General features: G+C 42.4%; 1 protein-coding gene across 4 annotated transcripts in view; it reads left to right on the top strand.

Moving 5' to 3' along the window:
- The window catches only part of LOC140741225 (natural resistance-associated macrophage protein 2-like), a 124,014-nt gene that overhangs the window by 48,036 nt on the left and 49,212 nt on the right, over nt 1-26,766 (top strand). For 3 of the 4 annotated variants that reach the window (XM_073071182.1, XM_073071181.1, XM_073071183.1), the window contains exons 3-7: nt 1,844-1,983; nt 8,070-8,192; nt 8,517-8,636; nt 15,420-15,526; nt 19,649-19,719. In XM_073071182.1, coding sequence (XP_072927283.1) covers nt 1,844-1,983; nt 8,070-8,192; nt 8,517-8,636; nt 15,420-15,526; nt 19,649-19,719 — 561 coding nt within the window. The remainder of the gene's footprint in view (nt 1-1,843; nt 1,984-8,069; nt 8,193-8,516; nt 8,637-15,419; nt 15,527-19,648; nt 19,720-26,766) is intronic. The other variant, XM_073071184.1, reaches the window with a different exon arrangement.

Here is a 26,766-nt window from a genome sequence, read left to right as displayed (position 1 = left end):
CTGAGTACAAATGAAAATCATCAACAAAACATTTTTAGCTTATTTGAACTATTGCAAAATGTCAGCACCGTTATGCAATTAAATGCATTATATTCAATAACAGTTTAATTTCTTGTTTCTCCAAAGTCCTACGCAATACAAGTTGTATGAAATTATACTCGCGTTCAGCTTCAAGCGGTCTATCATTAACAAAAAAAATGCTGTGGAAGCAGCACTTTCGACAAAAATTATTATCCAGTGTTATTTGGGAGTCTGTGTGTCACTGTATTATTGCCTGACCCCAGTCTCCCTTGGGAAGAAATGGTAAGATGCTGTTCAAACTGTGACAGTCTTTATTAAAGCAAATGTGCAGTGGTGTTAGGTAAGGAGTTCTTGGATTTAGACCCAGTGACAATGAAGAAATGGCAATGTTTCCAAGTCAGGTCAGGGGGTGACCTGCGTGCTATTCCCCTGGTGGTGGTAGTTGTGGGTTTGAGAAGTGCTTTTGCCGCAGCTATACTATATTGTGGATGGTAAACATTGCAGTTGCTATGCACCAGTGGTGAGGTCATGAATGTTTAAAGTGGTGACAACTGATTTGTCCTGGGTATGATGAGACCTTGAGAGCTGTTGGAGCTGCAATTGTTTAGGCAAGTCTTCCATCGCACTCCTGATTAGTGCATTGTAGGTGTCAGAAGGCGAGTAGCTCACCACAGCCTCTTACCTGCTCTCAAAGCCACAGCGTTTATATGGAATGAGCAGCACACACAGAATGCTGGAGGAGCTCAGCAGGAGAGGAACAAAGAGCCAGTGTTTTGGGCTGAAATCTGATGAAGGGTCTCAGCCCGAAATGTCTGACCTGCTGAGTTCCTGCTGCATTTTGTATGTGTTACTTTGGATTTCGAGCAGAATCTCTTGTTTGTTATTCACATGGCAGGTTGAGTTTCTAGCCAATGATTGCCCTGTTTTTTCCCCCGTCCTAGCAGAGAACTTCATTGACGAGGGACAGTGTAATAGTTATGCTGTTGAATATGGAAGGGAGGTGGTTAGATTGTCTGTAGTGGATACTGAGTAGCACTCCTGTAATGTGATTGCTGCTTGCCACAAATCAGCCTAAGCTGCTTAAACCTTGCTGCATGCAGGTGTGAAGTAAATTGAATAATTTTCAGGGAAAATTTACAAGGATGTTGCTAGGTCTTGAGGACCTGAGTTATAGGTTAGGACTTTATTCCCTAGAGCATAGAAGAATGAGGGAGATTTATTAAAGGGATACAAAATTATGAGGGGTATAGATAGGGTAAACGTAAGCAGGCTTTTTCCATTGAGGTTGGGTGATACTGGAGCTATAGTTCATGGGTTAAAGTTGAAAGGTGAAATATTTAAGGGGAAAATGAAGAGAAATTTCTTCACTCGGAGAGCAATGAGAGTGTGGAATGAGCTGCCAGTGCAGGTGGTGGATGTGATTTTATTAGCAGCGTTTAAGAGAAGCTTCGATAGATACATGAATGGCAGGGGTATGGAGGGCTATGGTCTAGGTGCAGGTTGATGAGATTAGGCAGATGAGTTTGGCACAGACTAGATGGTCTGAAGGGCCTGTTTCTGTGCTTCCGTGTTTTATGATTGTGTATAGCTTTCTGTGATATTGGAAGTACTTTTCTCTTTGGCACTTTAGTTCTGGGCCCCACCCTTATTCATGATAGTGTATTTATTCAGTCATCTAGTTGGATAAGTATTGGAATCTGAAACATTGAGTGCTGTAATGGAACCATTTTGAAGTGCCATAACTATAGTGCTAGACAAGCAGTCCGGTGGGTTGAAAGGTCAGTGATGAGTGCTGGCTCAGTCACCGTCTTTCTCTTTTCAGAAACACAGCTAGAACCCAATGGTGAAAATAGCGTTTACATGAGGTACAGCACCATCACTCCTCCAGCATCTCCTGATCAAATAGAGGCAAATTCACAAACCTATTTGGATGAAAAGATTCCAATTCCTGATGAAAGTTCGGTAAGCATTTTCTTATTTCCTGGAGCTAATCTTCCACTACCTTGTCATTTCCTTCCTTCTGTTCCAAAGTCACTTTAATGACGGTTGTGCTCTAATTTGGGGAACTTGGATTTGCTGGGCATTTCCATAGACTATCCATCTAGACCAGGGGTGTCAAACTCATTTTAGGTCACGGGCCGGATTGAGCAAAATGCAGCTTCATGCGGGCCGGATCAGTTGGACGCGTGCGAACGCAGCTTTCGTTGCCTCCGTTTTTTCAGCCAGCTCTCATGTGCCTCAGTCTCTGCTATAACTACAAAGTGTTTCACTTTTACAAATTCCGTTTCTTATGAAGAAGACTGCCGAGCAAGACTGCCGAATAAACACTAAAAACCCTGAAAACCTGGTACCTGAATAAACTCAGCATTAGCCACATCATACGCCATAGGCGCTTCGATTACTGGGGCCAGCTTTAATAGTAATTAGATATTATCTCGTGGGCCAAAGATAATTCCACCGCAGGCCGGATTTGGCCCGCGGGCCTTGAGTTTGACATATATGATCTAGACTAATCCCATTTATCAATACTTTTTATGTCTTGGTGATCACTATCGAAGGTAAGTCATGTCTAATTAACCTGGTAGCTTCTTTAAATGTAACAATAGAAGATTAATTGGAGAAATGTGATTGGTGTTTTTGTGTACTTTCAAAAAGTATTGCTCTTAGCAGCAATTCCTCACCACAGCTTTTTTTCTAATGCATATTACTGGTTTAATCTTGGCTGTACAATGCAGAATTTCCAGATTTGCAAGAGATACACAACTTGGAGGAGTACTGGGTTATGAAGAGGATATGAATGATAGATAATTAGGCTGACTAGGCAGACAGGTCAATGAAATTTAATGCTGAGAAATGTATATCACATTTTAAAAGGAAGAATAAGAAGCAACAATATAAACCAAGAGGTTCAATCCTAAAAGGGATACAAGAACAGAAGGTGTATATGCAGAGTTCATTGATAGTGGTAGTGTGTTTTAATAAAATGCTTGAAATGTATGGGATTCTGGACCTCATAAAGAGAGATTATAAACTACTTGTAAGAAAATCATAAAGAATCTTCATAAAATAACGGTTTGGACATAACTGAAGTATTACCTGGTTCTGGGCCGCACTAGAAGGGATATTGAGACTTTGGAGAGGGTGTGGAAGAGATTTACAAAAATGATTCCAGGGACCAGGGAGTTTAGTTCAGTCAACAGATGGGAGAAACTGGGGTTCTGGGCTTTGGAATAGAGGAAGTTATGCGGGGATCTGAGAAAGGTATTTAAAATCATGACAAAGTTGATAGAAACATTGGCGATGGGTCATCAACTCAAGGACATAGAATGATGGTGGTTGGATAAGGAGCCAAAAGTGACATGAGGATTTTGTTTAAAATGCAGGGAGGGGTGAGGGCTTGCAATGCATTGTGAGGAGGTGGTAGTGGTGACAGAGTCAACTGTTGTGTTCAAAAGCGAGCTGATAAATATCAAAGGAAAGGATTTGCAGGGCTGTGAGAAGAGGATGGGGAAATGGGATTAACTCAATTATTCTTACTTAGACCAAGTATGGACTCATTAGCTAAGTGTTTTTTTTATATGTATGTTGTAATCACCCTGTGATTGTAATATGGTCAGGGGATTTTCCCTGGAATCCAAATCCTGTTTATGTTTGTCAATAAAGCACAGACACTGGAGGGTCACTGAAGAATGAGCTATGAGAGATGTGCGTATGTATCTCCCATAACCCAAGGGCACAGTCAAGGGATTTTAGTGGGCTTTGCTAGTTTGTGTAGTTGTTCCTATGTGGGACTTAACACGTACTTGGTAAGTTGTAGGAGAAAGCATCACTTTAAAAGGTAAAACAAATATTAAAGAAGTTGTTGCCAGTGGATCATTGTGTGGATGTGAAGTAATCTCTGGCATTGGAGCTGCCCTCATTTTTTTTAGATAAAGCACAGGACATGCTGTTCTGCACCGCACCACCCAGCAACCCATGGTAGCGATACTCAGTTTCTGTCACCTTATCAGCTTATTTGTCTCTAAGCTTCTCATTGTTAACTGTTTAATTTATTGCCATATCAGGTACAATATTTGGTAAAAGAGGTCATTTTGACTTCATGAAGAAAGTTCTGATCCAAACATTATTTCCTTTGGAGTTGCAATGGCTTCCGAGTGTCATGTGTGATGATGAGAGTTTGAAAGCTCCCCCCCCCCCCCCCCCGCCCCCCGTACTGAATTTGATCCTCCAATACTTGAATTTGGCAGATCCACAGTACTTTATGATGCTGGCAACTTTTACCTTGTTAGCCCAGAGCACAGTTTGTGTATTAATTCTACACAGAGGCCTGGGATTCTTCCTGCACGGCTCAGATAATATTGTAGGTTCAAGCATTACCCTATGGCTTGTGTATATAATCTAGACTGGTACTCTAGCATATTAATCAGTGAGTGAGAGCTGCACCGATTTAGATGTCACCATTCCACTTGAACTTTTGATCCATCACCCAGCCTTGGTCTTGCTAAGTTACAGTGGCCGCTGCTGTTCCTCACCTTGAAGTTCAGAGTTCAAAGTATCAGAGTACATGTGCGTCTCCACATACAACCCTGAGGTTCTTTTTCCTGCAGGTATACTCAGCAAATCTATAGAACAGTAACTGTAAACAGGATCAATGAGCCACAAACTGTGCAGATGCAAATATAAATAAATAGCAATAAATAAAGAGAGCATGAAATAGCAAGATAAAGAGTCCTTAAAGTGAAACCATCGGTTGTGGGAACACCAGAAATAGAATGAGTGTAGTTATCCCCTTTTGTTCAAGAGCCTGATAGTTGAGGGGTAGTATCTGTTCTTGAAACTGGTGGTGTGAGTCCTGAGGCTCTTTTACCATCTACCTGATGGCAGCAGTGAGAAAAGAGCGTGGCCTGTGTGGAGAGGATCTTTGATGCTGGATGCTGCTTTCCTACGGCAATGTTTCATGTAGTTGGGCTCATTGGTTGGGAGGGTTTTACCCATGATCCACTGGACTGAATCCACTACCTTTTGCAGGATTTTCCGCTCAAAGGGATTGGCGTTCCCGTACTAGGCCGATCAATACACTCTCCACACAACTTGGGGGAAATGATCGAAGAGCCATGTGGAGGAGGTATAGAAGGGTTCACTACCAAAGGCAGTATCCATTCAGTCTTTTCAAGAGTCATGCTCCTACGTGGGCTTTGGGAGATGGCACAGTGGTATAGCTAGCGGAGCCATTGCCTCTCAGCACCAGTGACTTGGGTTTGATGCTGACCTCTTGCACTGTTGGTGTGGAGTTTACACATTCACACTGTGACCGTGTAAGTTTCCTCTGGGTGTTTTCGTTTCCTCCCGCATCCCAAATACGTGCAGGTCAATGGGTTAATTGTTGCTGTAAATTACCCCTAATGTGTGGGTGTGAGGTAGGATCTGGGAGGAGTTGAGGGGAATGGAGGAGAATAAAATATGATCAGTGTAAATTGGCGGTTGACGGTCGGTGGAGATGCAGTGAGCGGAAGGGCCTGTTTTCTGCTGTATGACCATAACTACAACAATGCCTTTGCAGGCTATATTTCAATAGGCATTTCTTTGTGAGATCTTTGATCTCATTGCAACCTCACACACATGACTGAGCTGTCCTCAGTTGAACTTGAGTCACATTTTGCTCTGGACCACTCCAGGCTACTGCTATTGATCCATGTCATACTTCACAGTTTGTTGCTCGTGTAGGGAGGGTACCCAGACCCAAGTAGAGGAAAATTCTACTATTCCTTCAGCCAACCAGTGCAGATGGAGGATGCTCGGGGATTTGACTGAACTGTAGGCTTCCCAAATGAGCACAGATTCACAGATGCACTTGTGTAGTACCCCTTTTTACCAGGTAATCCCTGGCAACCTTCTTTCCAACAGTGCCTGGTTTGTTAGACTCCTTGCATTTAAGATGTCACTCATACAAATGTTGAACTAACAACCTGTCCAGATTCCTCTGAGACCTTTACTGTAGTCTCATTGAAAGGGCTCATACAGAACATTGCTCTAAATAGGTGAAGGTTCACGATCCAGGAGTTTTTAACGTGTTGAAAAAAAACCCCCAAAAAAAGACTTGGAGATGCTGGAGATCTGATAATCAGAAAATGCTGGAAACATAGGTCCAGCAGCATGGAGCTGTACACCAGGAAAGCTTATCCATGCCAACCAAGGTGTCCGCTTGAGCAAGTTCCATTTGCCCATATCCCTCTGAACCTTTTCTGTCAATGTACCTGCCTAAAAGTCTTTAAACATTATATTTGTACTGACCTTCCCCACTTCCTCTGGCAGATCAATCCATATACTCACCATTCTCTCTGTGGAAAAACTTGCCCCTCATGTCCCCTTTAAATCTTACTGCTCTCACCTTAAACCCTGTATCCCCTATTTCTGGACTCTTCATCCTGGGAAAAAGACTTATCTGCCCCTCATGATTTTATTAACTTCTATAAAAGATGTTCCTTTTGAACAGAGATGGGGAAGAATTTCTTTAGTAGAAAGTGGTGAATCTGTGGAATTCATTGCCACCGATGACTGTGGAAGCCACTTCATTGAGTGTATTTAAATTGGAAGTTGATATTTCCTTGATTTGTAAGTGCGTCAAAGGCTAAGGGCAGAAGGCAGGAGAATGGGGTTGAGAGGGAAAACAAATCAGCCATGATTGAAGAGCAGAGTAGACTTGATGGGCGGAATGGACTAATTCTGCTCTTATGTTTTATGGTCTTATGGGACTGCTTTACCTGGAGCGAAGGAGGCTCGGAGGTGCCTTTTTAGAGGCTTTTAATATCACGTGGAGCTTAGATAAAGTGGATGGTCACAGACCTTTTACCAGCATAGAGTAGTCTAAACCTAGAGGAGATTTAGAGAGAGGGGAAAGATTTAAGGGGAACTTGAGGGGCAAGTTTTTCATACAGAGGGTGTTGGGTATATGGAGCGAGCTGCTAGAAGAAGTGGTAGAGGCAGGTATAATTACAACATTTAAAAGACATTTGGACAGATACCTGGATAGGAAAAGTTTAGAGGGACAAACACAGGTTGTTACGCCTGTGCCCAACTCTGAGGGGTCGAAGGGTCCCAAAGTAGCCTCCTCCTTTTTGAGAATTGCAAGATCGCTATTAATTCAGGTCAGGAGACCCAGGAAATGAGAGAGAGACATTTGGAATGTCTTGGCCCCTTGGCGATACAAAGCTACGGGAAACGGCCATTGTCTCTTGGAGACGGAATTGTGTATTGAGTATGGTGCCATTTATTTGATTCCCTCAGGGAATGACCAAAAGTGGGCTGGTTGAGGGGAGGCATCCCTCCACCCTGATTGACATCTGAGACCCTGTGAGTCAGGATAAAAGAGGGTCTGAGGGAACAGCCCCTTCAGACGCACCAGAGGAGAAACGCTGGGAATCCCGTGACAGCGTTTAATAGCGACAGCCGGTGGAAGGTCCACGTGTGTCCTTTCCCGTTGCCCGGGATTGAGGCCTTACCACGGAAGATGGCTTAGCTAAAGAAGAGATCACCACCGACGACATTTCGAAGGATCGACATCATAACAAAGGAAACCGGGCAAGTTCTAAACCTCCGTCTCTCTCTCTCTCCAACCAAAAGCTGCAGCTTGAATGAACTAAAGTGACTTTTATATTATCCCCTAGACAACGATAGAGCTATTTCTTATTGATTATTATTAAATCCGTGCTTTTAGATTTAGTATTGACGACGTATATTATCTGTATGTTGGCATTGATATTATTTTTGTGTATTTTTATCAATAAATACTGTTAAAAATAGTACCATCAGACTTCAACGGACCTCTCTATCTTTGCTGGTAAGTGACCCAGTTACGGAGTACGTAACAAGGTAAATGGGCATAGCACAAGACGGCACCTTGGCATGGACAAATTGTGCTGAGGGCTTGTTTCTGAGCTGTGTTAAATTAATTAATTAATTCTCGACTATTATCTTTATTGATATGAAAAAGAATGCTCGAAGTTCAGCTCTCTGGTGTCTAACTGACTGTTCTTTCTTTTTGTCTTTAGACTCGGTTTAGCTTTCGGAAGCTCTGGGCCTTTACAGGACCTGGATTTCTTATGAGCATTGCTTATCTGGACCCAGGAAACATTGAATCTGACCTTCAGTCTGGTGCCGTGGCAGGGTTTAAGGTACATTTCATACCCCCTTTTTTAGGGACATTTCCCAACTGTGTTAGTACATTTCTGTAGCTTTGTACAAAACTAAAATCGTTCAGTCTTAAAATTCTACCCTGAAGGCTGAAGCATTTGATGACTAATGTTTTGGACTCGTCTGTTATACAAATCTTAGTCGTAGTCATTCTTTTCTTATGTTTGATGCTTGAGAACTCTCCAAGTTGCCAGATCAGGTTTTGGAGTATTATGAAATAGTTGAACCGGTCTCCACTTGTTTGAGAGTGAAGCAGTGACTGTAGATTTTATCACTATACTCAGTCTGATGTTTTCTTTCTGCAGTTGTTATGGATCCTGCTGACAGCTACCATCATAGGCCTGCTGCTGCAGCGGCTAGCTGCACGTTTAGGAGTGGTAACGGGTATGCACCTTGCCGAAGTCTGTCACAGCCAGTATCCAAAGGTATGTATTGTACTGTTGAGATTCAACTCAAGACATGATTCATGATTCACAACAGGTGTCTGTATAGTATGAGAATTTGAAGCAACAGAAGACTACCTAACAAACTTCTCCCTTTCAATGCATCAAATCACAATCTCCTCATCAGAATCACAACCAGGTTTAATATCACTGGCATATGTCGTGAAATTCGTTAACCTTATGGCAGCAGTACAATGAAATACATACTAAATATAGAGAAAAAGATTGAATTACATTATATATGTTTATGTTGAATAAATAGTTAAGTTAAAATAAGTAGTGGAAAGAAAAAAGAAATTAAAAAAAAAAGTAGTGAGGTAGGGTTCATTGTCCATTTAGGAATCAGATGGCAGAGGGGAAGAAGCTGTTCCTGAATCACTGAGTGTGTGCCTTCGGGCTCCTGTACCTCCTTCCCGACAGTAACAGTGAGAAGAGGGCATGTCCTGGGCGGTGGGGATCCTTAATGATAGACACCGCCTTCCTAAGGCACCACTCCTCAAATATGTCTTGGATAGTCTCTTCATCATATTCCTCTGTGGCTGGTTTAATCTTTCTTAGCTACTTGGTATTGCCTAAGTGAAGAGATCTGCCATGAGACTCAATGAATATAATTTTGTTAAGCTGTTGTATGCACAGATAAAACCTGGAACAAGCTTATCTGCATTTATAAGTGAAGAAAGTTGATGAGGGCAATGTGGTAGGTGGAGTTGATGTGGTCTTCAGTAAGGCTTTTTATAAGTTCCCACATGGTAAGCTGGTCCAGAAGGTTAAAGCACATGGGATCCAAGGTGTGTTTACAAATTAGATCCAAAATAGGTTGGGTGATAGGAGATAGTGGAAGGGTGTTTTCCTGACTGGTAGTCTGTAACCAGTGGTTTATTTCAGGTTGGTGATGGGACCTTTACTATTTGTGAGATATATAAATGCTCTAGGTGAGACTGAAGGTGGTCTGATTAGTAAGTTTGCAGATGACTCAAAAATTGGAGTCTTAGATAATGAAGGCTGTCTAATGATATAGCAGGGCATAGATCAGTAAGGAAGCTGGACGGACAGGTAGTAGGAGAAATTTAATCTAGATAAGTATGAAAATTTTGAAAGGGATAGATAAGATAGAAGTAGGAAAGTTGTTTCCGTTGGTAGGTGAGACTAGAACTAGGGGACATTGCCTCAAGATTCAGGGGAGAAGATTTAGGATGGAGATGAGGAGAAACTGTTTTCCCCAGAGAGTGGTGAATCTGTGGAATTCTCTGCCCAGGGAAGCAGTTGAGGCTTACTCACTAAATATATTTAAGATACAGTTAGATAGGTTTTTACATAGTAGGGCATATATGTCAAACTCAAGGCCCGCGGGCCAAATCCGGCCCGCGGTGGAATTATCTTTGGCCCGCGAGATAGTATCTAATTACTATTAAAGCTGGCCCCAGTAATCGAAGCGCCTATGGCGTATGATATGGCTAATGCTGAGTTTATTCAGGTACCAGGTTTTCAGGGTTTTTAGTGTTTATTCGGCAGTCTTCTTCATAAGAAACGGAATTTGTAAAGTGAAACACTTTGTAGTTATAGCAGAGACTGAGACACATGAGAGCAGGCTGAAAAAACGGAGGCAACGAAAGCTGCGTTCGTACGCGTCCGACTGATCCGGCCCGCATGAAGCTGCATTTTGCTCAATCCGGCCCGTGACCTAAAATGAGTTTGACACCCCTGTAGTAGGGGAATTAAGGGTTATGGGGAAAAGGCAGGTAGATGGAGCTGAGTTTACGGACAGATCAGCCATGATCTTATTGAATGGTGGGACAGGTTTGATGGGCCAGATGGCCTACTCCTGCTCCTATTTCTTATGTTCTTATGAAGTGATGAGCTTTGATGTACAGAGCTTGGGGTGCATGTCCATAGCTCACTTAACCTTGTGACGCTGATAGATAAGGTATTGAAGAAGGTGGTTTGGTATGCGTGTCTTTACAGGTTAAGGCAATGAGTATGATTTGGGGGTGCCACGTTGCAGCTGTACAAAATATTGGGTTAGATTACAATTGCAATATTGTGTGTAGTTTTAGTCAGCACAGTAAAGAAATGATGCAGAAAGAGTGCAGAAGAGATTCACCAGGATGTTCTCTGGATAATTCTCACCTCTGGTTTCCTCCTCCTGAAGTCAATAATCAGCTCCTTGTTCTTGCTGACATTGATTAAGAGGTTGTTGTTATGGCACCACTCAGCCAGATTTTCAGTCTCCTTCCTTTATGCTGATTTGTCACCAGCCTTGATTCAGCCTAAGACAATGGTGTTGTCAGCAAACTTGAATATGGCTTTGGAGCTGTGCTTAGTGAAAAGCAAATAGGTGAGGGGGCTAAGCAACAGCCTTGTGGTGCACCTGTGCTGATGGAGATCATAGAGGAGGTGTTGTTGCCAATCTGAACTGACTGGGGTCTGCAAGTGAGGAAATCGAGGATCCAATTGCATAAGAAGGTAATGAGGCCAAGGTCTTGAAGCTTATTGATTAGGTTTAAGGAGATGATAGTATTGAATGCTGAGCTGTAGTTGATAGACAGCATCCTGACGTATGCATCTTTGCTGTCCAGATGCTCATGAGTTGAGTGGAGACCTAATGAGATGTTATCTGCCACAGACCTGTGGTGACGGTAGGCGAACTGGAGCAGATCCAAGTCGCTTCTCAGGCAGGAGTTGATGTGTTTCATCACCAGTCTTTGAAAACACTTCATCACTGTGGATATAAGTGCTACTGGATAATAGTCATTGAGGCAGGTTACCATGTTCTTTTAGGCGCATTATGATTGAAGCCCGCTTGAAGCAGGTGGGTACCTCAGATTACCAAAATGAGATATTAAAGATATCAGTGAAGACTCCAGCCAGTTGATCAGCATAGGTTTTAGTACTTGGCCAGGTCCCCCGTCTGGCTCAGATGCTTTTTGTGGGTTCACTCTCCTGAAGGCTGCTTACACGTCAGCCTCAGAGACTGAAATCGCAATCATCAGGGGGCTGTGAGAGTTCATGATGGTTTCTCCAAGTTTTGACAGTGAAAGCAAGCATAAAAGGCATTGAGCTCATCTGGAAGCGAAGCCCTGTTGTTACCTCTGTCACTTGATTTAGCTTTATAAGAGGTGATAATATTCGGGCCCTACCACAACTGTCGACCATCCTTTGTTGATTCAAGTACAGTCTGGAATTGCCACTTCGCCCATGAAATAGCTTTCCGGAGATCATACCTGGACCCTTTCTAATTTTCTTGGTCACCAGACCCTGCTGGACAATAAGGTCTACCCCATCAGCAAGTTGCTTATTGGCAGAGAAACTGAAGGAGTTGGACTTGGCGGGGATTCTGCTGCTGCCTATGATGGGTGCCGGAGGAGTTGGTGCGCAAAGATGGTGTACAGCCTAACAGCGAGTGATCGTTTCTATTTTTGCCTCATCTTACACTTTTAATGTCAAAGGAGACCATCTGCATTCTCTGTCACACATGCACATTAACTCCCTTTGATATTGCCATTAACCTACACTAAGGGCATTTACATGAGCTAATCAACCTACCAGGTCATCTTTGGGATGAGGGAGGGAAAGAAAGCACTTGGAGGAAACCTGCATGGACTCAGTGTATGTGTGCAAACTCCACATAGACAGCACCAGAGGTCAGGATTAAACCCAGGTCACCGGAGATATGAGGCAACAGCACTACTTTCTGTGCCAGTGTGTGTCTCCCTTGTTAATCACATAGATAAAATCAAGTGCACTACCTTCAATCATTCTTCTTGATATCTCTGTTTTTAAAAAAATCAATTATCTCAACAAGACTATGCTGCCTGTTTTAAAGTAGCCTATTCTTGATTTGTGCTATACTTCAAATTTCTTTCCAATAATTTTCCATTACTGGTGCACTGTTACTCGGCCTATCAGAACCTGCTCCTTCCTTCCTTCGATTCAGAGTCTCAGATGTGTTTTATGTGGACCTGGCAGCTTGTTCACTTTTAAAGATGCTAGCCCCAATAATGTGTTTATCACTTCCAAATCTTCACAGTTATCTTAATGTCAGTGTTTGCATTCTGCCTCTTGTCTGCTTAAATGATTGAGAAGTATTCAATTAGATCTATTGTTTTTTCCACACAGTGGGGGTTTGGGCTTTGATATTCTTGCTGCTGTTTGTGCGATTTGTTTGTTGTTTTTTACGCGGGGTGGGTTTGGAACTTGGGGGGTTTGATGTTCTTGTTGCCATTTGCGCGATTTGTTTATTGTTTTTTGTGTGTGGAGGGTTTGGGGTTTGGGGTTTGGTGTTCTTGTTGCTGTCTGCATGATTTGCTTTCTGTGCCTGTGGGGGCTAATGTTCTTGTTGCCGTTTGTGCTGTTTGTTTTTTGTTTTTGTGGGTGGGGGGGGTTTGATGTTTTTCTTTTAACGGCTGTCATGGTTTTCTTTGTCTTGTGGCTGTCTGGAGAAGATGAATCTCAGAGTTGTATACTGCGTACGTACTGTGATAATAGATGTAACTTGAACTTGTATATGTGCGTCTTTGCTCTCCACATTCAGATAGTTCACTTTACTCATCTGCCCTTAGTAATTTACTTCTGATTCTTGCGTTTATAAAATATATTGGCAATTTCCTAAATTCACCTGCCAACATATTCTCGTGCATCTCCTTTTGTTGTCCAAATTTCATTTTAAATTTTACTCCTGCTGCCTCTTTGATCCAGAAGCTTTCTGTAACATTAAGGTCTCTGCATTTGTTGTAACGCTTTTCTTTTTGCCTTGTGCTAGCTGGAAGGTCGCCAGCTTGGACGTAACGGGGCCAGATACCCCTGCCACCCCATTAGTCTGTAATGCTCTGTATGTTCTTTGAATGCCTTCTACCAGTCCAAGTATGCATTGCCCTTGAGAAGGTGAGGCTCAACCATAAAATCCTGCTTATTTTGGTGAAGAAGCTCCCATGGTGGTGTTGGGAAGGGAATTCCAGGATTTAAAACTGGTGACAATGAAGGACCAGGGAAGTATTTTCAGGTCAGGATGATGTATAACTTGAAAGGGAACCTGCAGGTAGTTCTACTCCTCTACCCTTGTCTTTCTTGTTAAAGGTTACAGGCGTGGGAGGTGTTGTTGTTTAGTCTAGGTAAGAAACTGCAGCACATTTTGTCGATGGTGCAGCCCGCAGCCACAGCAGTGGTGTTGATGGGGGAAAATATTTAGAGTAGTGGATGGGGAGCCAGTCAGGGGTCTGCTTTCTCCTGGGTGGTTGGAGCTGTGCTCCTCCAGCCCCATGGGGAACACTTAATTGCACTGCCGTCTTAGTGCCATACAGCACATGAACTGGTGCTTCGACCCAACTGGTCCATGCCGACTGTGTTGCCCAGAGGGCTGGTTCCATCTGCCTGCATTTGACACTTAGCCATCTCAATGTCTCCTGTCAATGTACTTACCTAGATGGTTTTTAAACATTGCTAATGTGCCCATCTCAACCGCTATTTCTGGCATTCCAAATGCGCACCACCCTCTGTGTGAAGAAGCTGCCCCCGATGTCCTTTTTTTTAAAAAAAAAATCTCTCACCTCTGATCTTCAGTAGTCAGATTCAGATTTATAATCACTGTCTTATATGACATGAAATCTGATGTTTTTTGGTAGTAGTACAGTGCAATGACATAAAATTATGATAATAAAATAAATAAATTGTGCAAAAAAGAAAGGAATAATGAAATAGTGTCCATGGGCTCCTGGACCATTCAGAAATCTGATGGCAGAGGCCTGGTGCGGTGGTAAGCAAATTGCAGCCAGTCCAGGTTCTTGTTCAGCTGGGAGTTAATTCTCAACACAATCAATGTCTCAAAGCTACAAAAATGTGCTGTAGATGTGAGTGTTACTGGCCGACAGTCATTGAGTCAGCTCTCCCTGCTGTTGGGCACTGGTGTGATTCATGTAGATGAGATCCTCCAATTGTGGCAGTGAGAGATTGAAGATGTCCTTAAACACTCCTGCCAGTTGGTCAGCATAGGTTTTCAGTACCCTGTCAGTACACCATTGGAGCCTTGCACCTTGCAAAGGTTCACCCTCTTGAAGGATGTTCTGACGTCAGCCTCCAAGACCGAGATCATAAAATTCGTCAGATGCTATGGGGATTTGTACGTTTGTAGTGTTATTCTCCATTTTAAAATGTGCATAAAAGACATTGAGTATCACTGCCATTTATGGTGTTAGAGTTTGGCATGCAAACCCTCCAACTTGAATCTCCCAGTTTCCTTAATTTAGCTCCATGGTTCTAACTTGGAAAGCTATGCACCAAGCTTCCTGCTAATGTTACTTTTGGATTTCTTTCAAACTTGTGGGACGAGTAGAAAATCTCCTTTACTTCCCATTGTTTTCATTTGTACCCTGTGCTTCTTACTCTCCTGGTTAAGAAACACTTGCTCCTTCTAGCCTATCATTTCTTCCAGTCCTGCAGCATAAAGGTATCTGTGCTCATCCAATTCTACCATCTTGGGCAGTCCCAGTTTTAAACATGTCACCATTAGTAGCCACACTTTTAACTGCTCAAGTATTAATTTTGAATTCCCTCACAAAACCACTTCATCTCCTACTGTGAATACACATTAAAACTGACCATTTTGACCAAATGTTTCTACATCCTCATAATCTCCAACTGTGGCTTGTGGTCCAAATTATTATATTTTGTTTAAACTTAAGTGAAAGCCCCTGATATTTCTTTTATGTTAGCAATACTATACAAGTATCTGTTATTGGTGATTTCATCGTGTTTGTATTGTCAATGTTCCAGGTCCCTCGGATTTTGCTCTGGCTGATGGTGGAACTGGCAATCATCGGTTCGGACATGCAGGAAGTGATTGGATCGGCCATCGCTCTGAACCTGCTGTCTGTCGGAAGGTAGAGTGCAATCCCTAATGGTTACCCTGTTATTGCAAGCTATGTCAACTGGAACAGGGATCTTAACCCCTGTATTTGTATATGACCCACCCATGGTCTAGTCCAGTTAGGAATACTGTAGTTCAGACTGGATATTCACAACTGACTTCTCATAGGAGTCTTTGTGAAACAGTAGGTCGGCTCTAGGCCCCAGGTTCTAGTAATACTGCAATGTCTTTAAGGGGCCTATGGGAAGGCCTAGCTGACAGGGTAAGACCATCCCAATTCTAGAGCAATTAGCAAGCTCAGTTGGCAGCCACAGGATTTTTCTAGTGTTAGGACTGTAGGATGCTGATAAGACCCTATGAAGAGATGTTAAGATACCGTTATTCTTTATCCAGTCCTTGTTTTCTTTGTCCTGGGAGGGTTTGAGGATACTTTACGTCTGAACTATGCTGTAGGTCTGGAGCATTTGATGAGACAGTAGAAGAAAAGAGCTTTACATCATTGCAGCTGTTCTGCGAGCTTCTGATGATGGGGCAGAGTAACAAAAGTTTTGTGATGGGTCTAATCTGTCCTGACCCCTGTCCAGGGAGCATTTGATAGATTGTTCTGTACCTCCTGGGAATGGGTGTGACCTATATCTCACTGGGGAATGTTTGATGTTAATGCATCCCTAGCCTTGGTGAGCACCAGAAAGGCTTCTTGTATTTTCTGAGACTTTGGAAAATATAAAGTGTCAGATTTATTGTATCATTGCGTATATTTTAGTATTCTCTAAATGTGCAGTACTCTGATCTGTGTCAAAAATGTTGTGATACTGATACAGGCATTGGTGCTGATCGGGGAACGGACTGCCATTCAATCATATAGCGCTAAAATGTTGTCTTTAGTTGTTGCACTTTCTGACTCAAGAAAATCTTGGGATCACATCTGACAGGCATGTAATTTAGGGCAATTCTGAGGGAGTGCTGTACTGTTAAAAGAACAACTGCACAGCAAATTGAGGTCTCTTCTGCACACAAATATGCAGCTTTGTTATTGAAAAATGCTGACAGTTTTAGTAGTGTCCCAGGCCAACGTTCTGACCTCGGTGAACCCATCAAAGAGAATTTGATCTGTTCATTTGATGTTTCTAGAAGCATTCTATGCGCAAATTGGCTGCTCTGTTATAGCAGCAACTGTACTGCACTGATTATAAAGTTCTTTGAGAGATTTTGAGGGGCATTATAAGGCGCTATATCATTGCAAATTTGCTTTCAAGCACTAATGGCTGTACTGCATATGTTTGTGTTTCTAGGTTTAAAAGTTGCAACAACAATTCTGTTTTTCTGTAACCTATAAAATGTCATCAGATATTTTGTGCTCTGGTTGATATTGCATCAGTTCTGACCATTATAAGCCATTTGCATTCCTGACAGGTTGTGTGCTTGGGATCAAGAGACACATACTAGTATGTAGATCCTGAAGTTAAATGACAAACAAATTATTTCTGATGAAATAAAACTGTGGAAGCTGGCTATTTGCTCCACTGACTCGGGCTATATGCATATTTTTCTCTCCATGTAAACCTCGATGTAATGGCATTGTCCTGTTCATTTCATAATAGTCTTATAAAAATGAATTTAAAGGCAGAAAATGCTGGAAACACTCAGCAGCTCAGGCAGCATCTGTGGAGAGGGAAGCAGGCTTAACATTTCGGGTGGGAGACCCTTCATTGGGGCATTATATGTTTTCAATTCAGGTTTCTCATGCCTGCAGTTGTAAAGTACCAAAAGTGAATGTTGTGAACAAGATTTGCGTAATTACAAAAAAAAGCGCAATAGAAGTCCAGTTGAAAGATGTGTGTCACTTTGTTTAAACATATTCAATATTACGTTGTGCAAGATAGAACATAGAGCAGTACAGCACAGTTCAGGGCCTTCAGTCCATGATGTTGTGCTTACCTTTCAATCTACTCCACGATCAATCTAACCTTTCCCTCCCACATAGCCTTCCATTTTTCTTCATCCTTGTGCCTATCTCAGAGTCTCTTAAATGTCCCAAATCTATGCCTCAGCCACCACCCTGGCAGGACGTTCCATGCACTCACCACTCACTTTGTTTTTTTAAAAAAAACAAACTACCTCTGATATCCCCCTATACAGTACTTTTCTCCAATCACCTCCAAATTATGCCCTCTCATGTTAGCCATTTCTGACCTGGGAAAAAGGTGCCGGCTGTCCACTCTATCAATGCCTGTTATCAACTTGTACACCTCTATCAAGTGTCCTCTCAGCTCCCTTTTGCTCCAAAGAGAAAAGCCCTAGCTCTCTCAACATATCCTCATAAGACACGCCCTCTCATCCAGGCAGCGTCCTGGTAAACCTCCTCTGCACCCTCTGGAAAGCTTCCACATCCTCCCTATAATGAGATGACCACAGTATTCCAACTGTGCACCAATCGGAGTTTAAAGATCTGTAACATTACCTCATGACTCTTAAACTCATTTGCCCAATTAATCAAGGCCAACTCACCCTATGCTTTCTTAACCACCCTGTCAACTTGTGTGGCAACTTTGGAAGATCTATGAACATGGACTCCAAGATCACTCTGTTCCTTCTCATTGCTAAAAAGCAAATAGTCTACTATAACAGTAAGTGGAGATTGTTATATGTTGTTGTTCAGCAGCTGATTCAGGTATTCTCCTGATGCTGCTGTGCTGCTTTTGTTACCTTGCACACACTTTATTTATGATATGTAATAATTTTTACTGTATGTGTGCTGAATAAGTGTAAGACAAAGACTACTTACACGTAGCACATAAATTGAAAGTTAGAAATGTTGACGATCCCAAGCTATCTCATTATACATACCAAAACCCAAAAAAATCCAAATATTTCCAGCCCCAAGCATTTTGGATAAGGGGTATTCATCCTGTATTATCTTTCTTGAACAATGGGATAACATTTGCCATATTCCTATCTGCTGATGCTATTACTCTGTCCAGTGAGGATGTAAAGATCATTGCCAAAGTTGCAGCGATTTCTTCCCTTCCTTCATGTAGTAGCCTGGGATATATCCTGTCCTACCTTGGGGACTCTTCTATGCCAATGTCTTTCAGAAGTTCCAACACATCTTCTTTCCTGACATTGACATATTCCAGCATATTAGCCTGTTCCATGCAGTCCTCACAAATGTCAAAGCCCCTCTCACTGGTGGAGACTGAAGCAAAGAATTCATTAAGGACTTCCTTTGCCTTCTCCAACTCCTCTTCTATCCCTGATCTCTAGATATCCCCCTGTTCTTCGTGTACGTATAGAATACGGTGCAGTTTTCCTTAATCCTTCTTGCTAAGGCCTTTTCATGTCGCACTGCAGCTCTCCTAAGTCCATTCTTCAGCTCCTTCCTGCTACCTTGTAACTCTCCAAACCCCTGTCTAATCCTTGCTTCATAAACCTTAAGTACCCTTTCTTCCTCATGACTAGATGTTCAACTTGTGAACCATGGTTCTTTCACTCTATCATCTTTTCCCTGCCTCAATGGTACAAACCTATCCATAGTCCCATGGAGACATTAGGTAATTTAGATGGTTCGTTTGTTTAATTTCATATTTTATCATATTTTTACAAGTATTGTGACCAGATTCTTGATTTAAAAGCAATGTACTGTATATTTCACTTGTGTATGTGGTTGACTCTAAATTGTGCTCCAAAATGGTGTGCCAAGCCATCCATTTGTCAAAAAAGTGACTTGTTATGAAGACAGGCAATAAACGCTGCCTTGGTCAATACTGCTCATGTCCTGTCAGGATGGAATAAGTTCTTAAATTGAGGATTATTAGCTGGGTGACGCCAAGTTTGTGTTTTGATATCTAGTAGATACTAGAAGTGGGGGGGGGGGAAGCTCAGGGAAATGAGTAGCCCCACTTATGATATTCTGGAAGGAAAGAAATTGCTCACAGTAATGAGGGATAATTAAACATTAAATGGAAGTGCTGTACCCAGCCTGAATGCAAATTTATTGGAGGAATATTGTGTGGAATGCTGTGACATATCCTGCCACAGGAAAAGGGATATTCTGTAAAAGTATCTTAACAATGTTGCTCACTGTAATTTTTCTTTTCTTGAGTAAATGTGTTCTCTTCCCTTTTTGTGTGTTTAGGATTCCCCTGTGGGGCGGAGTATTAATTACTATTGTAGACACGTTTGTGTTCCTGTTTTTGGACAAATATGGTAAGTTGACAGACAAAATGAAAGACAGCAACTTGTAGAGTACAGGGTGGAGGGACTAACTGTAAGCTCTGCTTGAAAATGATCAAACACCATTTAATGAAGGAGCAAATGATGGAACATGAGGTGAGGAGTTGGGTGAAAGTGTCGGCATGTGTGTAGCCGAGCGTGCCGTGACAAACTGAGCGGAGGCTGTTCAGGTGGGTTGGGAAGGAGGAGGCTGTTGGAGAGAGATTGACTGAGACGGAGTAAGGTGGTGGTTAGGAGTCAGTTGATACAGCATGGAACGAGAGGGGGTGGTTGGGGTCTGATTGAGTATGGGATGGGGATGGGTGTAGGGGTTTTTCAGGAATTGACAGGATGAGCAGGTACTTGGGAAGTAACTTGCTGAACTTCATGCTTTGGTGAGTGATTGATGACAGTGGGTCCTAGTTCTTGACTGAATCTGCTGGGGAGTGACTGAACGGTAGTATTTTACAAATAGACTAATGGGAAACATAAGCATAACTGGTTTGTCTAGTAGACTGGAAATACACGCTTATCCACTAGTTTGGAATTATGATGTTGATGTGCATGTTGGCATTATGAACATTTCGTGCTATAGGTTTGAATGAGTCCTTTTTCCTGCCTCAGTTAAGAAATCATTGCTTGTTGAGTTTCAGGGCTTGTCCAGTTCCCTCAATGGGAGATAACAGGATCTACTGAGCTCCACTGTGCAACTAAACCGAGAGTGGGATTGGAGGGAACCAGGAATCGAGCTTCCATTTCATCAGATAGTTAGTGGCACTTTGCACAGTGGTGATCTTAATAGAGAATTAAGATTTAAATTCAAGGCGACTGACTGAATGGGACTGTGTCTGAGGCTTAGTCTTTCATGGTATTGTCATTGCTCAAAAGAAATGAGGACCTCAGGGAACCAGAAAATTACTGAGTGATCTTTGATTCATTGGCTGTTTCAGTTTGGTTATTCTAGGCGTGCAGTAATTAGAAAGCAGCACGTTGGGCTTTTTCTCCTGAGAACTAAGCAGGACAGGCAATGACTTCATAAAAGGACTTCAAATGCATGTGCTGGCTGCATTATTCAGTACCCCTATGCACCTGCTTGTTAACGCCAATATCTAATCAGCCAATCAACACATAAAAGCATGCGGACATGGTCAAGAAGTTCAATTGTTGTTCAGATCAAACATCGAAATGAGGAAGAAATGTGACTTTGACCATGGATTGATTGTTGGTGCCAGATGAGGTGGTTTGAGTATCTCAGAAACTGCTGATCTGGGATTTTCACGCACAACGGTCTCTGGAGTTTACCGAGAATGGTATGAAAAATGAAAAAACATCCAGTGAGCAGCAGTTCTGTGTGTGAAAACACTTTGTTAATGAGAGAGGTCTGAGGAGAATGGCCAGACTGGTTCAAGCTGACAGAAGGGCAACAGGTAGCCACATGTTACAACAGTGGTGTGCAGAAGGATATCTCTGAATGCACAACACATCAAACCTTGAAGTGGATTGGCTACAGCAACAGAAGACCATAAATGTACGGGGGTACAGTACTTAGTAAGTGGCCACTGAGTGTATGTTACTTTGATTCTGAAAGGATGTTTATTAAGCCAGTTAAACAAAGCTGAAGGAGCCAGCAGCAATGGTTATACCTAGTTGAAGCTTTATCCAGATTGTTACTCCCAACTCTTGAATCTGTGTTGTGGTAATTGAGAGACTCACTGAGCCAAGCCCTTGAGGAAGAGTTGTGGGGTATTTGTTCACTGTTTGTTGGGTGATGTCATTAGCGTAACATCCAAACTTCAGAAGACATGGATGAAGCTTCAACTCTGGACATTGAGAAAGTATTTTGATGCCTTTAGTTCAGCTGATGGACTAATCTGTTTCATGGGTCCTTTCCTCCATTTGGATTACTCAATGGCATACATTGGTGAGCATTTTCCCCACCTTTTTCCCTCTCTTCCTCCCAAAGCAGAAGGAAAATCTCAGTAGTTTAAAGTTATCAGTTTAAAGAACACTGTCCTTCAGGTCTATGCAGGGGGCATCTTCGATTAATCCACAGTGAGACCAAGGAAGTGGCAAGTGTAAGCCGTTAGCATTGTAGAGTATTAGCTGGGTAACTCAGGTGCCTCACTGTCATGATTGAACATTTGTTGACCAATAACCCTGGAATGTGGCACTTGGGCATTTAAAGTAGCAGATGTCTAGCTGCACTTGAACTCCTTTCCTTAGGCTCAGCCACCCCGATGGTACGTATGTTATGACACCTGCTGGAAAGCATTGCACATAGTAGAGAGGTATGGCTGCTTAGTAGAGAGGCAGGAAACTCTTACTGGATCTCCATGTCTCCAGCTTTTGGAGCTACCACTTGATGTGTTTTGTGTAGCCCTGGTCAAGGTAGTGGTTAAAGACCATTGGTCCCCACTGGGTGAAGCTGAACTCAACAGTGAAGCAAGACGTCAACACAATGCTGAAAAAATCCAGAGTACTTCAGTGTGAACACTGCAGGAAGCAAGCAGATCATTTTGGAACAGTTGGTTGCCAGTGCAATCCAGCTTTCTGTGTGCTCTCCTCCATATGGAAAATGCAATGAGGAAGTCAGGCCTGTATTCTGATAATTAAAAGCCTGCTGTTCGTTAAAGGGAATGGACTCTTTATGCAAATTAATTTGAAGGTGCAGTTTCCCTTTAAGTTCCTGTTTTGGACTGAAGGTAGCCTTCCCTTTAAATATCAGGTTTAAGTAGCAGAATCAATGGGTGCCTGTCCCAATGTAGAAGAATGCAGTTGGGATTAACATAATGTCTGTGCTAAAGAAAACACAGAACACATTATTTTTCTTTTGCATGCTCTGCAGAATAGACAAAAAAAAAAAGCTTTGGCCTTTTTCTTAGCATACTTTTGGAGCGCAAAAATGCTGCCTTTATTTCATATTTCATTTTGGAAGGTATCTTGCCATGACAGACGACTTGCAAAATCCTTGCACATTGCACAATGCTGGCATAGGTGCTTTTGGGGACTTGCTACCCTGTTCATAATTGCACGTTTCCAAGGCAGTGTGAACCGAGAGGTGACAGGTGGTGCAGCACCTGTTACAATATAAAATATTGTGCTACAAGTCTGTGTAAGAGACTAGTGAGTGCCATTTTTGGGACAAGCTGATAAGTAACATTTATTTATTATCTTTCCTTGACTGACCACAGTGTGAATCAGTAATAATATCTCCCCTTTGCTGACAACACCTTGAAGGTGCATGCATAGCTCACTGCTCTGCCCTCATGACTGTGCGGCTGGGCACAGCTCAAACACAATCTATAAATTCACCGATGACACAGCTGTTGGCAGAATCTCAGATGACAAGAAGGTGGTGTGCAGGAGTGAGATAGATCAGCTTGTTGAGTGGTGTCACAACAACCTCACTCTCAATGTCAGTAAGACCAAGGGATTGATTGTTGACTTCAGGAAGGGAAAGTCGGGACAACACATGCCAGTCGTCAATGAGGAGCCAGCAGTGGAAGGGGTGAGCAGCTTCAAGTTCTTGGACGTCAGCATCTCAGAGATCTACCTTGGGACCAACATTGATGCAGTCACGAAGAGGACATGCCAGTGGCTTTACTACATTAGGAGTTTGAGGAGATTTGTTATGTCATCAAATTTCTTTAAATGTACAGTGGAGAGCATTCTGACTGGGTGCATCACCGCCTGGTGTGGAGACTCCAATGCAGAGGATCACAAGAGACTGCAGAGGGTTGTAGACTCAGACAGCTCCATCATGGGCATGTTCCCCACCATCGAGGACATCTTAAAGAGGCGGTGTCACAAGAAGGCGGCATCCATCTCTATCCAAGGTATTCCCTCTTGTTACTACCATCGGGGAGGAGGTACAGGAGCCTGAAGACCCACACTCAGTGATTCAGGAACAACTTCTTCCCCCTCCATCAAATTTCTGACCAGTCCATGAACACAACCTCATTATTCCTTTGAGTTGGGCATTATTTATTGTGTAATTTATAGTAATTTAAGCCCTTGCACTGTACTGCTGTCACAAAGTAGCAAAATATCACATCAGATGTCAGTGATAGTAAACCTGAGTGTGATTCCGATACTTTATCTCTGAAACATTATGGCATAACCATGGTACACAGAATATTTTCTGTTGTTTCCTTTGCAACCATGGTGTTTAGATTCATTGTTAATCTTTTATTAATCCACCTACAGATTCTTTGAACGGTGATGTGGGAAGAGAAGTAGGATCAAAACTTGATATAGCATAGCATTTTTCAACTAGAACTATACCCATCATAAGAAGCCACATAGACCCTTGCACGTTAGTGAGTGTAGGTAGCAAATCTAATGAAGGAATTCTGGGCACTTGACCATTCTCATTGGAGGAAAGGAAGAGTAAACATTTGTTAGATTGAGAGCTAATAATGTATATTAGCTATATGGGCAAGAGATTTATATCCTGGGTTTGCATTCAGATAGAAGTTACTATCAGATCGGCACGGTAGCATAGTGGTTAGCACAACGCTTTACAGTACTGGTGAACTGGGTTCAATTCCCACCGCTACCTGTAAGGAGTTAGTACGTTCTCCCAATGAACACGTGAGTTTCCTCCAGGTGCTCCAGTTTCCTCCCACAGTCCAAAGACGTAATGGTTGGTGAATTGGTCATTGTAAATTGTCTGGTGATTAGACTAGGATTAAAATGGAGGATTGCTGGGCAGCATGGCTGGAAGGGTCTTTTCCATGCTGTATGTAAATATTTTTAAAAAGGCAACGTCTGTTCAAATTCACAAAAATGCACTGCTGAGAATGTGCAGTTGATCTCCTTTCAGTTAAGAAGCGATGTTGCTTAAATGGAGATCGCTGTGCAAAGTGTGACATCTTTAGGACTATCTGCAGGAAGACCTGAAGATGTCTGAACATTAAAGACTCTTAATTAGTGCCATTCACATGTTAGGAATGCTGTTGCAAGAGTCTGCCTGCCAGATTTTGCTGGTTAGGTGATTGACAGTGGCATTAGACCTTGCCTACTGGCAAGACATCTAAAGAACTTATTTATCCAGCTTGCTTATTAATCAGGTGGAGTATCCACAGATCCAAATGCAACAGTGCTGGAGTAATCTTGTTTACAATTTTAAGGGTTTAAACTTTAGAGTCAAAATAGCAATTTTAACATTTCTAACAAGCATCAAATTTGTTGTTGGGAAGATGGATAGACAGTGCTGAGGAGGACTGCAAGAAGTTGTAAGGAGCATTAGTGGTTCAGTGGTAGAACTCTCACCTGCCACATGAAAGGCCCGGGTTTGACTTCCAGCTGACGTATAGTTTTGGGGTGACACAGTAGTGTAACGCTATTACAACTCCAGCGACTTGGGTTCAATTCCCAACCCCTCCCCCACTGTCTGTAAGGAGTTTACACATTCTCTTCGTAACTGAGTGACCCAGTTTCCTCCCAAGTTCCAAAGACCTGGGTGGGTAGGTTAATTGGTTACATTGGTGAAATTAGGCGGCACAGGCTCATTGGGCCATGCTGTATCTCTAAATAAATAAAAGTTGCAAGCAATAAATGCAGAATGAATGTGAAAGTGGGAAGGGAATTCTGAAACAAAAGCATGAAATGTTGCATATTGATGTGAAAAATATGATCACATTAGAAAGCTATCAGATTAGGATGTGGATCTCTACCTCCCTCTGCAATTGGAACTTTGACTTCCTCATTGGCAGACCTCAGTCAGTGAGGATTGATAACATCTCCTCAGTGACCATCAACACTAGTGTACCTCAAGGCTGTATGCGTAGCCCACGGTCTGCTCACTATACGACTGTGTGGCTGAACTCAGCTCCAATGCCATATATAAATTCGCCAACAACATCAGTGTTGCTGGGTGAATCGCGGGTTGTGATGAGCCAGTTTACTGGAGCAAAGTAGATTCCAGCTGGAGTAGTCATTGTTGTTGCTGGCAGAGGGCTTGCAAGATATGTAGGCTCTCATTTCCTTCTCTAGCTGCCCATGAGTGATCCCTGAACCCAAAGGTCAGATGGTGACAGACAGACAGATTGAAAGGACCATCCAAGTCTGTAATGGCAACTGTCCTTGCTTTGACTGTGGTGAAAATGGTGCCCCTGGAACTTTGTGTCTCTAGTGTAGGCCTGTCCACAGTGAATGGTTTCATGTTCGGCTTCTAGAGAATATGTGGTATATTGTGCTATCTGATTCTCCAAGGTGCCTCTACCCATTGGCCATATTTTTGCTGCTGATGCCCTCATATACAGCAAGGCTGGCTCCTGGTTGTCATTATAGCTGTTGCTTCTTGCCATGAGAAGTTGAAATGGGTTTGAGGGCAACTTGTAACTCGAAAAAAGGATATGCAAGAAAATGTTTGGAACTTTAGCAGAATTCTCAAAAGTTCATGAAAGATTTTAGTATAGTGGACAGAGAGTGCTTCTATTAGTAGGGCATTGTAAAACTTGATCATCTTACATTTGATGCCCTCACTAAGAAATCAGTGAATTCAGGACAAATTTGTTTACCCTATCAAGTGGTGAGAGTGTGGACTGTCTGCCAAAGAGAGTAGTTGAGAGAAATAGAACCAATGCATCTCAGGGGAGGTTGGGTAAGTATATGAGGGAATGGAGGATAGAGTTAACTGAGCGTGGATGGGAGGAAGCTTGTGTATTCATTAACACTGGTACAGACCTCTTCTGTACTATATGAAAACCACTGAGCAAGCTTCAGTGAAGATGCACCTTCAAATAAAGCAATGTATCTTCATTGCAGAAATGGATAAGTAGTGTGCTGCACTAAAAGTTAGACTCTGCCACTAAAGCACACGACAGCCTAGCATTAGGGTTGATTTGGGACCAAGCTAACCAAGCAAACTGAACGGTTATTTCACATTGGAGAAAGGAAGAAAGGAATACATGAAATTTAGTCTAGGGTCTTACTTTGGCCAAGTTTCTATTTTTAATATGATTCTGCTTGTCTCTATTGCTCATTTTGACCTGAAAGAATACACTTTGTGGAATTCATTGTGCTAGGAATTGGAAT

The sequence above is a fragment of the Hemitrygon akajei genome, chromosome 18 (assembly GCF_048418815.1).
Source record: "Hemitrygon akajei chromosome 18, sHemAka1.3, whole genome shotgun sequence".
Taxonomy (NCBI): Eukaryota; Metazoa; Chordata; class Chondrichthyes; order Myliobatiformes; family Dasyatidae; genus Hemitrygon; species Hemitrygon akajei.
This window is presented reverse-complemented; position numbering and strand designations above follow the sequence as displayed.